General features: G+C 36.8%; 1 protein-coding gene across 42 annotated transcripts in view; it reads right to left on the bottom strand.

Annotated features, from left to right (window-relative positions):
* The window catches only part of PHKB (phosphorylase kinase regulatory subunit beta), a 218,842-nt gene that overhangs the window by 42,010 nt on the left and 163,186 nt on the right, over positions 1-13,646 (bottom strand). For 28 of the 42 annotated variants that reach the window (XM_005608231.4, XM_070261699.1, XM_070261704.1 and 25 more), the window contains 8 exons: positions 12,375-12,458; positions 11,794-11,898; positions 10,539-10,621; positions 10,267-10,357; positions 5,495-5,556; positions 5,246-5,408; positions 4,030-4,111; positions 2,040-2,097 (listed from right to left, as the gene is read on the bottom strand). In XM_005608231.4, the coding sequence (XP_005608288.3) occupies positions 2,040-2,097; positions 4,030-4,111; positions 5,246-5,408; positions 5,495-5,556; positions 10,267-10,357; positions 10,539-10,621; positions 11,794-11,898; positions 12,375-12,458 (728 nt within the window). 42 annotated transcript variants of the gene reach the window in all.

The raw sequence follows: 13,646 nt of genomic DNA, 5'->3' as shown, positions 1-13,646 counted from the left end.
GGAAACACTGAGCCCAAGACATTGGACCCTGCAGCCAAAATCTCCTAGACTGTAGGACCATCCAGAATTAGGGAGGGGTCCCTTATCCTCACTTCCACACCAGCATTACTCCTGTCATTATTAACTTAAAGAAAAGGGAGCCTAACTATCCCTTTGATGGGGCGTGGGGTCAGAGGAAGAATTGAATACTCTGATTTTGCATTGAAAAATTGATTAAGTCTGTCACTGGTACATGTCACCTATTTCCATAGCCACGTTAAATCATGTTTATTTTGGTGCCTAGATAACCAGATCTCTGGATTAGGGGACTCACTTAATATCCAATTTTAGGAAGTGATACAATGAAATATCAGTATTTTTTTTCTTGATAAACCCAAAATGTTGGAGGAAGGAATTCACACCACTACTTTTACATTTCTGAAAAAGTCTCAGACTATAGGGAGAACAGAGTTTTTTTTTAAGCACAGCACATGCAACACATAGGACATTTTTTTCCCTCAAAAGTAAAAATTCATGTGGAACTTTTAGATGGAGAAAATACAATAAAAACGTAGTTTTAAAACTGTTTGCTTGTATTTCAGGATATCCATGGAAGCTGACCTATAAAAAACATTTATATTCCTTAATCTCAACATAGACCGACTAGTAGAAAATTAAGTCAATATGTGATAAAGTTAGTGAAACAAACACTTCCTGCTTTTAGAGAAGCTTTCACCCCAACACTGTAAGACCAAAACCATGTTTAACCCTCAGAATGCAAATAAGCCCACACGTTTCAAGCAGCTGGAGTTTCCACATTCTGTGCATGTTACCTGTTTCCCATGTACCAGAAAAGTAGTAATGTGTGGGGCTATAGAGGAAGAAAATTTCTGGGTAAATGCAGCCCCGTAGCGCACCGCCAACCTGGGTGTGTCAGTGGAAAGCCATAAAAGGGAAAATACAGTGAATGAAACTTCCAGGAGTCTGTTCTTTTAAACATAACATCACTCTACATGTCTGCTAGTTAATGGTTTATCTAAAATGCAAGTCTAATACATAAAGCAAAAACAAGTTTGCTTAGAAAAAAAATATGATTATAGACCACATTTGAAATTTACTGGTTAAAAAACAACATCTATCAGCTTGCATGCCTTACTGTGCTGAGAATTTACAGTGAAAATCTGAGATTGAATCACAGGATTATTACATTATTTCTTCTGGGTTGGAATGGTATACTTACTATAAATCACAGAGTTGAAATACTAATAAGAGATTGTTTTGTCTCATCCCCTTACTTCAGACAGTAGAAACCTGAGGCTCACTTGAGGTTAAGGGAGTTTCTCATGACCCTGTTTGAGACTTTTTTTCAAAATTAGATAATAATGGGTCATTTAAAAAGTATATATAACTCTTACTTTCAAAATGTTAGATTCTGCTAGAAAAACTGTTAGAATTGCTTCAAAATGCAGAGGGCCATGCACTTAGGCATACCTACCCAATTCCGAATTTCAACAATTTTATCTCAACCTACCTAATTTTTTTTCAATCTCTAGCAGGAGACTACCTCTGCAGAATATCAGTTATTTTTTATGAAGCAACTACAATCACTGGGATTCAGTCCACTTAAGTGGGAAGAGAACTACCTTCTAAGTATATTATTTTTTGCTTATGATTAAATTAACCATTGGTCTCTTTTCATGGCCTTATAACAGAACAGGTTTCCTGAATACAAATTAGAACCTAAAACACCTTGCTGGGACAGAGCGGGTGCGGGGCAGCAAAGAGCCATTAACATATATCGTTCCTGTGAAAACTCTCCAGGTTCTATTCCAGTGGCAGTCTTTATTCCCAGACATTTTAAAAATATCTTGAGAGAGCCATGATAAAAATGGAAAGTAGGCAGATCCTTAGAAAGTAGACAGAGTCACGGTGCTGTAACCTTGGAGTTTAAAAGTAAAAATTAGGATGAATAATCATCTTTAAATTGGCCCATTATCTTTAGGCTATTAAACATGACAACACAAAAAATAAAACATAATGACAACAACACTAATACGAACCAAAGTTTTTTGCTGCCAGCTCTTCTATAGACTCTCTCAATGTGATCAGAAACGGTACCTAGACATTGGATAATAGAGTCTTTGTTGAAAAAAGCTTTTAATTAAATGCATAACATTTATTCTCCTTTAAAAAAATGACTCTTGAATTTTCACTTTTTTCCACTAGAGTTGATACATCCATCCATTAATGTTCTGAACCACCTGACATATTTCAATATATAATCCATACATATAATGTGATTGCCCTCAGCCCTTGTTATTATTTAGTTTGAGTATATGATTTTAGGAAGTACTTTATTTCTGGAAATTCATTCTTTTCTTAATTAATATGCAATCTAAGTTTTCAACAAATAAAAATGTCATTTTAATCTACTGCAGAAAAGAAAAAATAGAATATAGCAAACTGAACAAATACTGTAGACTCTGAATATATATGATTCTTCATCTATTTGTTCAACAAAACTTTGTGGGCACACTGCTATGTGCATGATCATCCCAACATACACTAGTGGGCAAAAGACATCCCTGGGCTTCATTCTTTGGCAGCAATTTACATGCGATCTGGCCTCATGACTGGTTTGTTAATAAACTAAGCCTGTGACAGAACAGAGCACCAAAAAGGAAACAAAGGTAAAGAACAAGGTCTTTATCATTTTACCCTGAACTTATTTTTATAGCTTTATAACAAATTGGATAAAATTGTATTCAAATTCTGTTAGATGCTTATGATTTTCAATGTATCATAAAGTTTTACAGATTTAAAACATTTAAAGTCTTTCAAATATCTAAGTAAAAGATGAGTATTATTCCCCAGTTTAGAAAAATGGTTTAAAAATTAATTCTTTCAGCATTTTCACTATAAACTATTTTATATAAATTTTATCTTAAAGCACTACTAAAATAACCATTGTGAATTCCAGCTTCCTAATGAAATGTTTGATTTTTAAAAATCCTATTGTTTTAGTCAAAGCATAAATTGCAATGAATGTTCTCAATATAATTGGGATTCTGCTTATATTTATAGTTTCAAGACTAATTAGAAACATGAAGGATTCTGTCAGAAATTTGCTTAGAGTTCTTCTGCCTTTAATCAGTTAACAAAATTAAAACTATTCAATCCACATGTGTAATACTGGATTGAAGGTTATCTCTTAGCTATAATAACGCAAAACACTAAGTAGACCTTATCTGAATAAACAATTTTGTCTAGTTTACTATCAAAACTATAAATCTTATAAACGACATTACTGTTTAGAATACTAACTTAATTTCCAATTCTAATCAAATCAAATCCCTCTCTGGACAGAGGACTTTCAGTTGAGCCAAAAACTCTGAGTAGCTAGACATTAAGTACTTGAAAAGTATTCTACATTATTCTGTACTATAAAATGCCAGAAGCAGGCCATGATGCAGAATTCAAAGATTCCTCAGAGCAGTGACTCAATACACAAGCGTGGATTTCAGGGATAACTGGGTTTCATCCTTAATGCAGAGTGGACATGGATGCGAATACCAATGATTTATTTTTGTTAACAATCTATAAAGCACAATTCTATTAAATACCACGTTCCATTCCAAGTGACTGCTACAGACCATGAGGGAGCTAATTTTCATAGCTATAATGATTCAATATTGTTCTCGAAAACGTACAGAAAATAAAACTGGAAACAGAAACTGTCAATAAAAAACTAGGGCGTTATCAGAGGTTAACGGTCACAAGCAGAATCCAGGCTCCAACACTATTCAGACAATCAGAGAAACAATCAAGCATCATTGCACAAAGGCAATTAGGAGTTCAGACATCAATCTATTCCACTCTAGGGGTATGAATGAACATTTTCCATTTAAAAGTTAAAAAATAAAAGAGTTTAACGAAGGAGAAAATAACTTGTAGTATTTTAGTGGATGTTCATGATGCATATTTGATACATGTTCAAGAATACTGAGGTCTTTATTATTTAAAAATGTTCTCTTAGACACGAACTCTTACCTTCCTTTGTGATAAAGTTGGGGCCTTCTCTTTTGAGCAGTATACCCAGCAGGATGGCTTGGCTAGCCAGACAGCTGCAGTCCTGAAAATATACATCACTGTGAATAACTGGAATGAAATGGGTACGAAAGTCACCACAGTGGGTAAGTAATCACGAAATTACATGGTGCAGAGAGGAAATATTCTGCTGTGGAACTGAGGAAAGACAAATGCCACTGAGATACTACCAGGAACAAGATGACATTATACAACCATTTATCTTAGATATCTCAGAGACAGAGGGTAGGCAAGCTGGCTTCTTGGGGCAGTAGGATTTAATAATCAAATTTTCCAGGAAACAAGGTAAGTAATGGATAGAAAATGTGTTGTCGATAAGCATGAATACTGATTCTGCTACTCTGAGAGATTTGGCCAAGTCATTTAATCATTCCCTTCTTGACTTCACTTATTCATGGGAGACCATGCTGCTTTCTACCCACTGTGGAGAGATGGATGAAAGGAGGGGACATGAGCAGAGTGCTTATTATATATTAGGGCACTGTGCTATGTGCTTTATGCCTTTATGCCTCTATATCATCTTTGTGCTTATGTAGATCAATAGATAATATCGATCAATAACAAGGACCGATGGTGTCTGGCAGGATATATATTTAGACTATATGCTCAAATTTTTATGGCACAACAAGATGTCACCATGCTTAGAATTTCATTTCCTTGGATAAGTACTACTCTCTCCACCTCTCCTCTTTTAAAATGCAAATAACCTTAAGGAAGGTAAAATATTAGTTGCCAAGATAAAATATTCACATGGATGTGGTCATAGGATTGCGTTCCTCAGCGACTGGTGAGACTTAACACTATCAGTCCTAAATACAGGGTCAGGAGAGAGGATCCGAGCTGGGAAAAGGCACTGAAAGAGAAATCAGGAGACCTCAAAGGCAACTATCACTGGCTTCACTTCTTTAATGGTCCAGACAATACTTCCATGCCTAAGACAACCCAATTCATCCGCACTCCTTAACCAACCGTAAGACATCCATGCTAATGTTAGACCGTGAGAACCACCTCTCATTACTGCCCTGCATATAGACAGGCCATCTACCTCCAGGTTAACTGCTATCTTCTCTGAGAGGACAAAAAGAAATATCGCTTGCCCCTGGGAGTTCCTGCTCTGCCAGCCTCACTCAGGGCCATGTGGGAATTGCATCTTCCTCACATTCAGTTTTTGAAGAATTTCATGGGTGGGTTTGTTTTTCCACTCAGCAATGACCACATCCGATTGCTGTTCCACTTCAGGAGCACTGGCGGTACTGCTTTGTCGTTTGACTTTTGAATGTTTGGGAAGTTCTAATTCTTCAAAACTCTTAAATTCTGGAAGCCTAGAATTTAACAGAAAAACCGTCAGATTTCCTGCATTTCTAATGTATAATCTCAAGAAACACAATAATAACTCAAAGGGACTTACTCTTCTGTGTCACTGATTCGTAGGAAGTCAAGTTGTTCGACCACAGCTCCAGATATTAGCGTCTGAAATGTGATTGAGAAAAGGTTCACACCTCTTAAATTTATCAAGCCATACCTTTATGATCTGTGCATAAACTTTTCTGTAAGTACACAATACTTCAAAAAGAAGAGTTTACTTACAAAATATACACAAGTCTTAAGTTCTTAAACGAGCATTCTGAAATCAGACAGGTTTTCACATACAACAAAACTCCCTGAAACAGAGCATACACATCAAGTTCCAAGCTCATGAGTCATAATAAATGTGAGATGAACTGTATATTCTCTCTGTTCTTAGAATCGTGGGTATTTATTTTTAAGCTGGAATTAAAATTCAGTACCTATTAAAATGTTAAAAATTATTTTGAAATTAAAAAAACATGAAATACTAAAATTGTTTTGGGTAAAGACAATGTGAAATCGCACTTAGGGTTCTGCTACCAGAGTGTATTTCAGGGTTCTCCAATAATGGGATACTGCCAAGTCTCCATTTGTCAGGATCGTGAAGGTGTTGATTATCTAGGCCAGGGCTTTCTACATTCTGGAAACCAATTGGTCACTTTATTTTCCCTTAGTTCCTGATTATAGGTTGAGCAAACCAAATGAGGCCAAACTCATAGTTTTTGTTTGTCAGTGGTTCATGATGAGTAATAGAAATGAATGATAACCCACAATGATTTTTAGCAGTATGTGTCACTTCTAATTACCTGATGAATTGTCAGATAAAACTAAGAAATGTACTGCATAAAAACTAAGCCATAAATTATTATTTTAAAAATAAGTCAATTCTTCAATCAAAATTGTCTTACATATATTACTTTTTCTGTTTTCTCACTGTTCATTTCAACTGTGAAGTGACAGGACAAAGGGAATGGTGCTCTTGTTGGCTAACCACCCAGAGCTATGCTGCCCTCTCCTCTTGTGGAAACTCATAAACAAAGTGGATCAGCAACAAAAATACCTACTACAAATGGCAAGATGGCCATGTTACCAGCAGTCACGCTAAAGCCTCCTTGCAGAGTTTGCGTGAGGAAGGCCAAACATGCAACTGATGTGCACATTGTTATGTGGCCCAGCCACGGTCAGGGTGTGAGAGGAGTCTGTGCCTGGGCAGACAGCAGTGCTGAGCACAGTAAAAGCCCACTGAGTGATGTTTCCCAAGATGTAGGCTCACATCTACACATCTGGCTCTTGAGTTATCTAATTTGTTAGACAAATCTTTACTGAACACCTAGCATAGGCCAGGCACTATATTAGGTATTGAGGATCCAGCATGAACAAAATACACAAAATCCTCGCCCTCTTGAGACCAACTTTAGGTGTGTGTAGGAAGTGGACAATAAACAAACAGAAACCTAAACAGTTATGTCAGATGCTTATAAGTACAAAGTAGAAATAAGAAAGATAGGGGATAGGGAGTGCTAGGGCAGGAGAGTAGGAGGAGGCAGACGTGCAATTTTATACAGGTGATCAGAAAAGACTTCTCTAACAGGGAGACATGTAAGTAGAGACTGAAGGAAGGATTGTAGTCAGTGATACGGATCTAAGGGAAGAGTATGCAGGGCTGAGGAACAGCAAGTGCAAAGGTCCTGAGGCAGGAGCATGCTTGGTGTGCTTTAGGAGTAGTAAGGAGGACAGTGCAGTTGAAGTAGAGTAGACTGAGGGAGAGTGGTAAAAAGATGAGGTCAGAGAAGAATGTCGATATCAGGGACAGCATGTAGACTACTGGCTTATGGTCAGTAGGAATTTAGGAGACTACTATAAAAATCTAGGTAAGAGATGATGGTAGCTTGGATCATGATGTTAGTGCTAGAAGTTTCAGGAAATGGTTAGATCCTGGATATCATCTGAGGATAGAGAAAACTGGATTTGATAATGGATTATAATGTGGGGTATGAAAGAAAGAGGAGTCAAGAATTATTTAATTCTCAAACTTGATAGCTAATACTGAAAACATTAAAAAAAATTTTGATTTAATATTTTCTACTTTTATTAGCCTACCTACTCTTACGTACTAATTCAGTCCATAAAGTAAATGTTCAATCTGAGTTAACAGGCAAATGCTAAATTCCATTAATAGTCTCTAGAGCTTTTGATAAAAAAATATTCAGTTGGTTGCAGAGGCTCCTAAATTAGTTTTATAAAAAACATGATACTTATGATTAATTTGCTAGGCATTAATACCTTATTCCTGATGGTAATTAAATAAGTTAATATTGTAATATATGTGGCAAATGCAATATAATATTCAAAAAGGTACCCTGCTCTCTGATACTCAATCACATCCCTCCAGGCCCTTTCCAACTGAGCACCCCACCTGCGCCTGCACGCCATCTCGTCAGTCTGCACCTGACCTCGCTTGGTTTGGGTTTGGCTCCCCAACCAGAATAAGTTCCGTGAGACCAAGGACCTTGTATATTTTTTCACACTATATCCCCAGTGCCTAAAGGGAGCTCAATAAACGTTTGTTGAGTCAATACACTAATATTTATATATGTCCCACAGAGAGAACAGTAGTGGGCAGAGTACTCTGGGAATACAGAGATTGTAAACCTTGGCCTGAAAAAGTTTTCAATCCACTGAGAGAAGCAAACACAAGAAACTAACCACACCTAAAATAAGAGCTTCAGCAAAGGTTCAGTAAAAAGCCACAGAAGCACACTGGCAGGAGAAATTACTTTCAGTCTTGGAGACTTCACTAAAGAGGTGACATTGACCTAAGTTATGAAATTAAAGTATGACTTAAAAGGAAAGAAAAAGAAAAAGGCAACTCTAGAATAGGGTAACAGCATGAGCAGGAAAAAAACTCCAATTACAATCAGAGATTTTCAAGTATGCGGTATACTCGGGGAGTGGAAAGCAGGGCCAGGAATGAACTGCATGGAAAGAGTCCTGGGTGATGAAGCTGGGAAGGGAGGCCGAGGCCCAGTGATGAGAGAGACTGCGGATCAGGGGCTAAAGAAATTTGAAAGGGCTTGAAATAAAATCCAAAGGAAGCATACAGCTGCCATTTTCATTGCTATATTAGAGAGAAGATGAAGGCTGGGGTGGGGGAGGAGGGCTGTTGTTTAATGAGTATAGAGCTTCAGTTTTGCAAGAAGAAAAGAGGCTTATTCTCTGATTGAAGACTCGGTACTCAAGAGTGCAGGGTGCAGCAGAGAGCAGGAGATATGAAGATTAAACAATGGATTAAGCGAAAGACTGTAATACAGTGCAGTGGGACCCCTGGCTCCCTTCCCTGACCTTGTTCTCAGGACATGGAGACAAAATGCATGTCTTTCAGGCTGGAGGTTAGATGTTCATTTTCTGGGAAACTGAAGAGCCCAGGAGAAAAAATCTTCAGATACTGGCACTGAGGTTTCCCCCAACAAAAGGCCCTTGCCACCAGACCACCTTATAAATGAATTCATCATGGAAAGAGTCCTTATTCCTAAACACATAGCTTCCAACAAACTTTTTACTCTTTCATTCTTGAAAATGAATGGGTAGCTAAAGATTACTATACATCTGACAAATGCCTCCAACATGAAAGACTGAGGCCAAAAAAACAGAGAAAAGAAACCTAAAGGAGATAATGCAGAGAAGAAAATTTCAAAAACTGTCTTGTTCATATTCTCAGAAAGATAAGATAAAATATAATACCCAGAAAATAAGAACATGATACTATGAAAAGTGAAAATTGAAAACATGATAGCTAAAATACAAAACTTAATAGAAGAGCTGCATGATAAATATCAAAGAAATTGCCCCAGGAAGCATTACAAAAAGACAAAGCAATAGAAAATAAGGGGGAAAAGATAAAAAGCTCACATAAAAATCAACCAAATATGCAAAACACAAGCACTAGTGAATGAGTATATAAACATGCCATTTATAACGTTGCTGCGTAAGTCTCTCTATACGAGTTTTCTTCTTTCTTACTCAATATTGAGCACTATCTACGTGAGAGACTGTATGGGATGATCACAATTTTTTGAAGGAAATAAGGCATTTAAGTCCATGATGGACTACAATCTGAGCAGCTCACGTCAAAGGTCACAAAAAGATGTCAAAGAAGAAATGTGTCATTTCTGGTCTGGGTGATTTTGTAGAATTGGCCCTTAAAGTCTGGTAAGACTTCAAAGCCGAGATCGTGAAAGAAGGAAGGATATTCCAGGCAGAGGAAACAGTGTGAGAGGGGCAGAGCCTCACAAGGTTCAGAACGCAGTAATCAATTTGTATTGGCAGAAGGACAAAGAGTGTTTAGTAGGCCATAACTGTGGGCAGAAGTTGTTATAGCTAACAGGGAACCACAAAGGGCTTCTGTTATTAGGAGCTGTGAAGACAATGCTGTGAAGTTCTAAATGGAACAAGGATTATTTCCAGGTTAGATGTTACTATGGAGCAGGGAAAAGAGCACTGGACCAGGGAGTCAGGCCACTTAATCTGTACCTACCAACTCAAGATTATACAGTAGGTCACTTCACCACTCTGGACCCAAGCTTCCTCAAATGCAAAACTGAGATTAGAGATGAGCTATTAAAGTCTAAAATTCCGGGTGGGAAACCACTGCGATTGTTCAAGCATCTGATTGGAGGGATCAGATAAACAGGGTGGTGACAACAGGAATAGGTAGGAAGGTACAGAATAAACCTTAAGACAGAAATCTTAAATAGAACATATATTTAAAAACACAGCTATATCTGTGGATTAACTGTCCTGAAAACAGAAACACACTGAAATTCAGAAGATTACCTGTAGACGATCAACATGAACTTTGACTCCTCCAACTATTCCTTTTTTAAAGGCTGCCAGCATATCTAACACGGGGGTGAATCGGCTACCTCTAAAAAATATAAACAGATAAACAAAATGTGCATATTAACAACAGAATGAGAAATTAATAACCTAACACTAAGTGCCCTTTCACATATGCAAAGCACTCTGCCACACGCTGAGAGGGATACAAACAACGCAACACCTTGCTTCCAAAAGGCCCACAGTGTGAACTTCTCTCATCAACCTACCTTATATTGTCTTCCCGGATGAGAACAAGGAAAATTGGACGTCCATGCATTTTCCAGTATTGCTTAATGAACTGCAGTGCATTCTATCAAAACATAAGAATGAGGTAGGAAGTAATGGCACAGTATCTGAGCTGATCAGGATACTTAAGGGTTTGTTGGCAAAGAGCCAACAAAACTCATATACATTAAGATAATTCAGAATCAAACTCTGGATAATATAAACTACTTAGGGTAGAAATGTTCTAATACATACAAGTTAAGCTAGAAACCATTTTGATTTTAAACTTTGTTCTTAAAACTAATCAGATCATGCATATATTAAGGCTGCTTTTTTTTTTTTGGTGCCCTAATAAGTACAGTTCAAGAATGGTCCCAAGGAGGAAAAACCAACCTGGGGTTATCATCCAGGAGATTAATTCTCACTCAACGTTACTGAGGATTTATATTACAGCAGGTAAAAGAGAATGGACTGAATCTATACAGACTATTAGAAAGGTGGAGCGATTTCTTTATTTGACTCAGTTTCTACTGCTGTCATCATCATCATCATCATCATCATCATCATACCAAAGACTTATATAACACCTCACCATGTGCCAGGTGCTACTTTGAGCACTTTATAAATATTAACTCATTTAATCCTCAGAATAGCCCTATTATTATTCAGTTATACAGATAAGAAAACAGAGACACGGAGAAGTTAAGTAACTTGCCCACAATTACACAGCTGGTAAATAGTGGAGCCAAGATTTTAACAAATACAGTCTGGCTCCAGAATTCATACTCTGGACTATGACTCTAAGCTTTTGTACTCTGCAAATGGAAAAGGGAGTAGAGGAGAATTTAACTGACTGAGAGTTATGAGTTAGCTGAGGTTTTACTTGGCATTCTTCATAAATAAAGTTATTTTGCTAACTCAACTTTTATTCAAAATGAGATAAACTATTGCTGTCATATGAACATGGTTTACAAAATGGTTCTCCCTCTGCTTTTACAAACTAGATCCTTTCATTCCATTCGTAGAAAGGTATATTAAGCAAAGTCATACAGCTTTATATAAAACACACTCCATCTGTTATTTCAATGCTGCAAGTAATTTAACTCTTTCTCCCATGCAGATGTTGTTTTACTTTCATATTTTACACTGTGTTAACCCAGTGTCACAGACACCCAGGAGCACTCAAGTTAGTAACACGTGATAAAATCAGTAGAAACAAAGTCATGCCATTTCAGTAAAAAGATGTTCTGAAGCTACCTTTATGTCATCTATCAGCAGTAAAACATCTTGAGACATGTAGAAATCACTTAGGTCGAAGATGATAGGGTAACAAACCACAGTCTTTCCTAAAATGCGATAAATCTGTAAGGGATAATTAAAAAATAAATAAGTACAAAACAGACCAAAGGCAAAGGAGCGTAAGTCTTAATAAAAATTAAAACTCATGTTTTAATCTGAATAAACAAATAAAATAATATCTTGTGAAATCTGCCTAATATTAAGAAATTTCAAAGTTTCTTGATTGGATCAGTATGCTAATAAACTTAAAGTAGTCCTCCTCTACTCTGATGGAAAAAGCCCCTGATTGCGTAAATACTGTTATAATCAAGTATCTTAGAATGCTTAGAACTGATACAGCAGTGGGATGCGTATTCATTCCTAGAAGATGTCTGCAATATTACACAAGACAAATAAGATTCAGTTGTAGAAAATAATAGTTCAGATAATTAGTCCAATTATACAATGAAACATGAGAATGGATGAACAGCAGGTCAAACACCATTTCAGTCTGTGTGTCATAACCAGAACACTGCTCTACAAGGACGTTTCGTGAGCACCTTTGATGTACCGAGGCAGCCAATGGGCCTATCTGGCCTTCCGGAGAGTCCTAACTTTTCATTGATACCCAGATGGAAATAAGCCTGTAAGACACAAATTTGTAAACCAGAGTTAGGCAAGAATCCATGCTTTTCCTTTTTTGCGTCTTTTTCCCCCCGACTACTGCCCTGATAACTTCTGATCTTTCCAGAGAAAAAGAGCCTAGGGAAACCTTATTCAGTGAACTTGTAGGGAAACAAGCTGGCCAAAGATGTCAACTAAGATTTTTGGGGCCCTGAGAGATTTTAGAGGAAAGCTTTTGCAGATCCACTTAGCAACATCTTAAAATTTGACATTATTCTTACTCTGTCATAAATGTACAACTTGGATAGCTCTGTCTGATTCATAAAAAAACAAAAGGAGATAAATACTGTGTGATAAAAAATCTGGCTATTCAAAGTTTTTAAAAAACAGGGCCACACATCTCCTACTAGATTCCCACCTTCAAGTATTTCCCACCAAAATGGAAATTGTCTTTATTGATTTTTCTGATTAGAAGAATTTTATGAAAAACTTAAGCCATATGTTACAAGTGAATGCTCCCATTTACTCTCACAACACCTTAGGCAACTTTTATATCACTTTGGTGTTATGTTGAAAGGACTGTTAATTTATTGTGTGATCCTTAAGAAACACCAAAGTATAAGACAGAGTTACAGATTTTTAAAAGTACATAGTTAAATATTTACATAAATGGGTTCATACACTAATCTGTTTGGTATTCCATTTTTTAAAACTTTTTAAACCTAATACTGCCGTGTTCCAGTTTCAAGATGGTAAACTGAGACTAAGCGTTTACTCTATATTTCAATGTTGAAATGACTGAAGAAATATAAAGGCTGGAAAAATATCTTTAGAAGTATCAGAAAAAGGGGAAGGTACCACCGTGGAACAGAAACTTCTAGAATTTCTATAAGGTAAAAGCAGACAGACTTGGAATGAATTAGAAGTTAATCAGTGCCAGAGCTGAGCACTTAATCCAGTCAGGAAGGCTCTTTACCCTATTTAATACCTATTCCCTGATGAAGGCAGCTCCCGATATTTTGTTATTTCAAAACTAATTCAATAAACACCTTTGAACAGTATAACATTATTTCTGCAGGATAATTTCCTAGACTTCCTGGATCAAAGAGAATATACACTCCTTCTGAAACATAATGCCAGGTTGGTCACCCTCTAGAAATAATGGACCAATTTATATTGACATTAATAGTGCATAGGCCCTTTCTGTC

The sequence above is a fragment of the Equus caballus genome, chromosome 3 (genome assembly GCF_041296265.1).
Source record: "Equus caballus isolate H_3958 breed thoroughbred chromosome 3, TB-T2T, whole genome shotgun sequence".
In the NCBI taxonomy this organism is placed as follows: domain Eukaryota; kingdom Metazoa; phylum Chordata; class Mammalia; order Perissodactyla; family Equidae; genus Equus; species Equus caballus.
The sequence above is the reverse complement of the archived record's forward strand: the minus strand, read 5'-3'. Positions and strand labels throughout refer to the sequence as shown.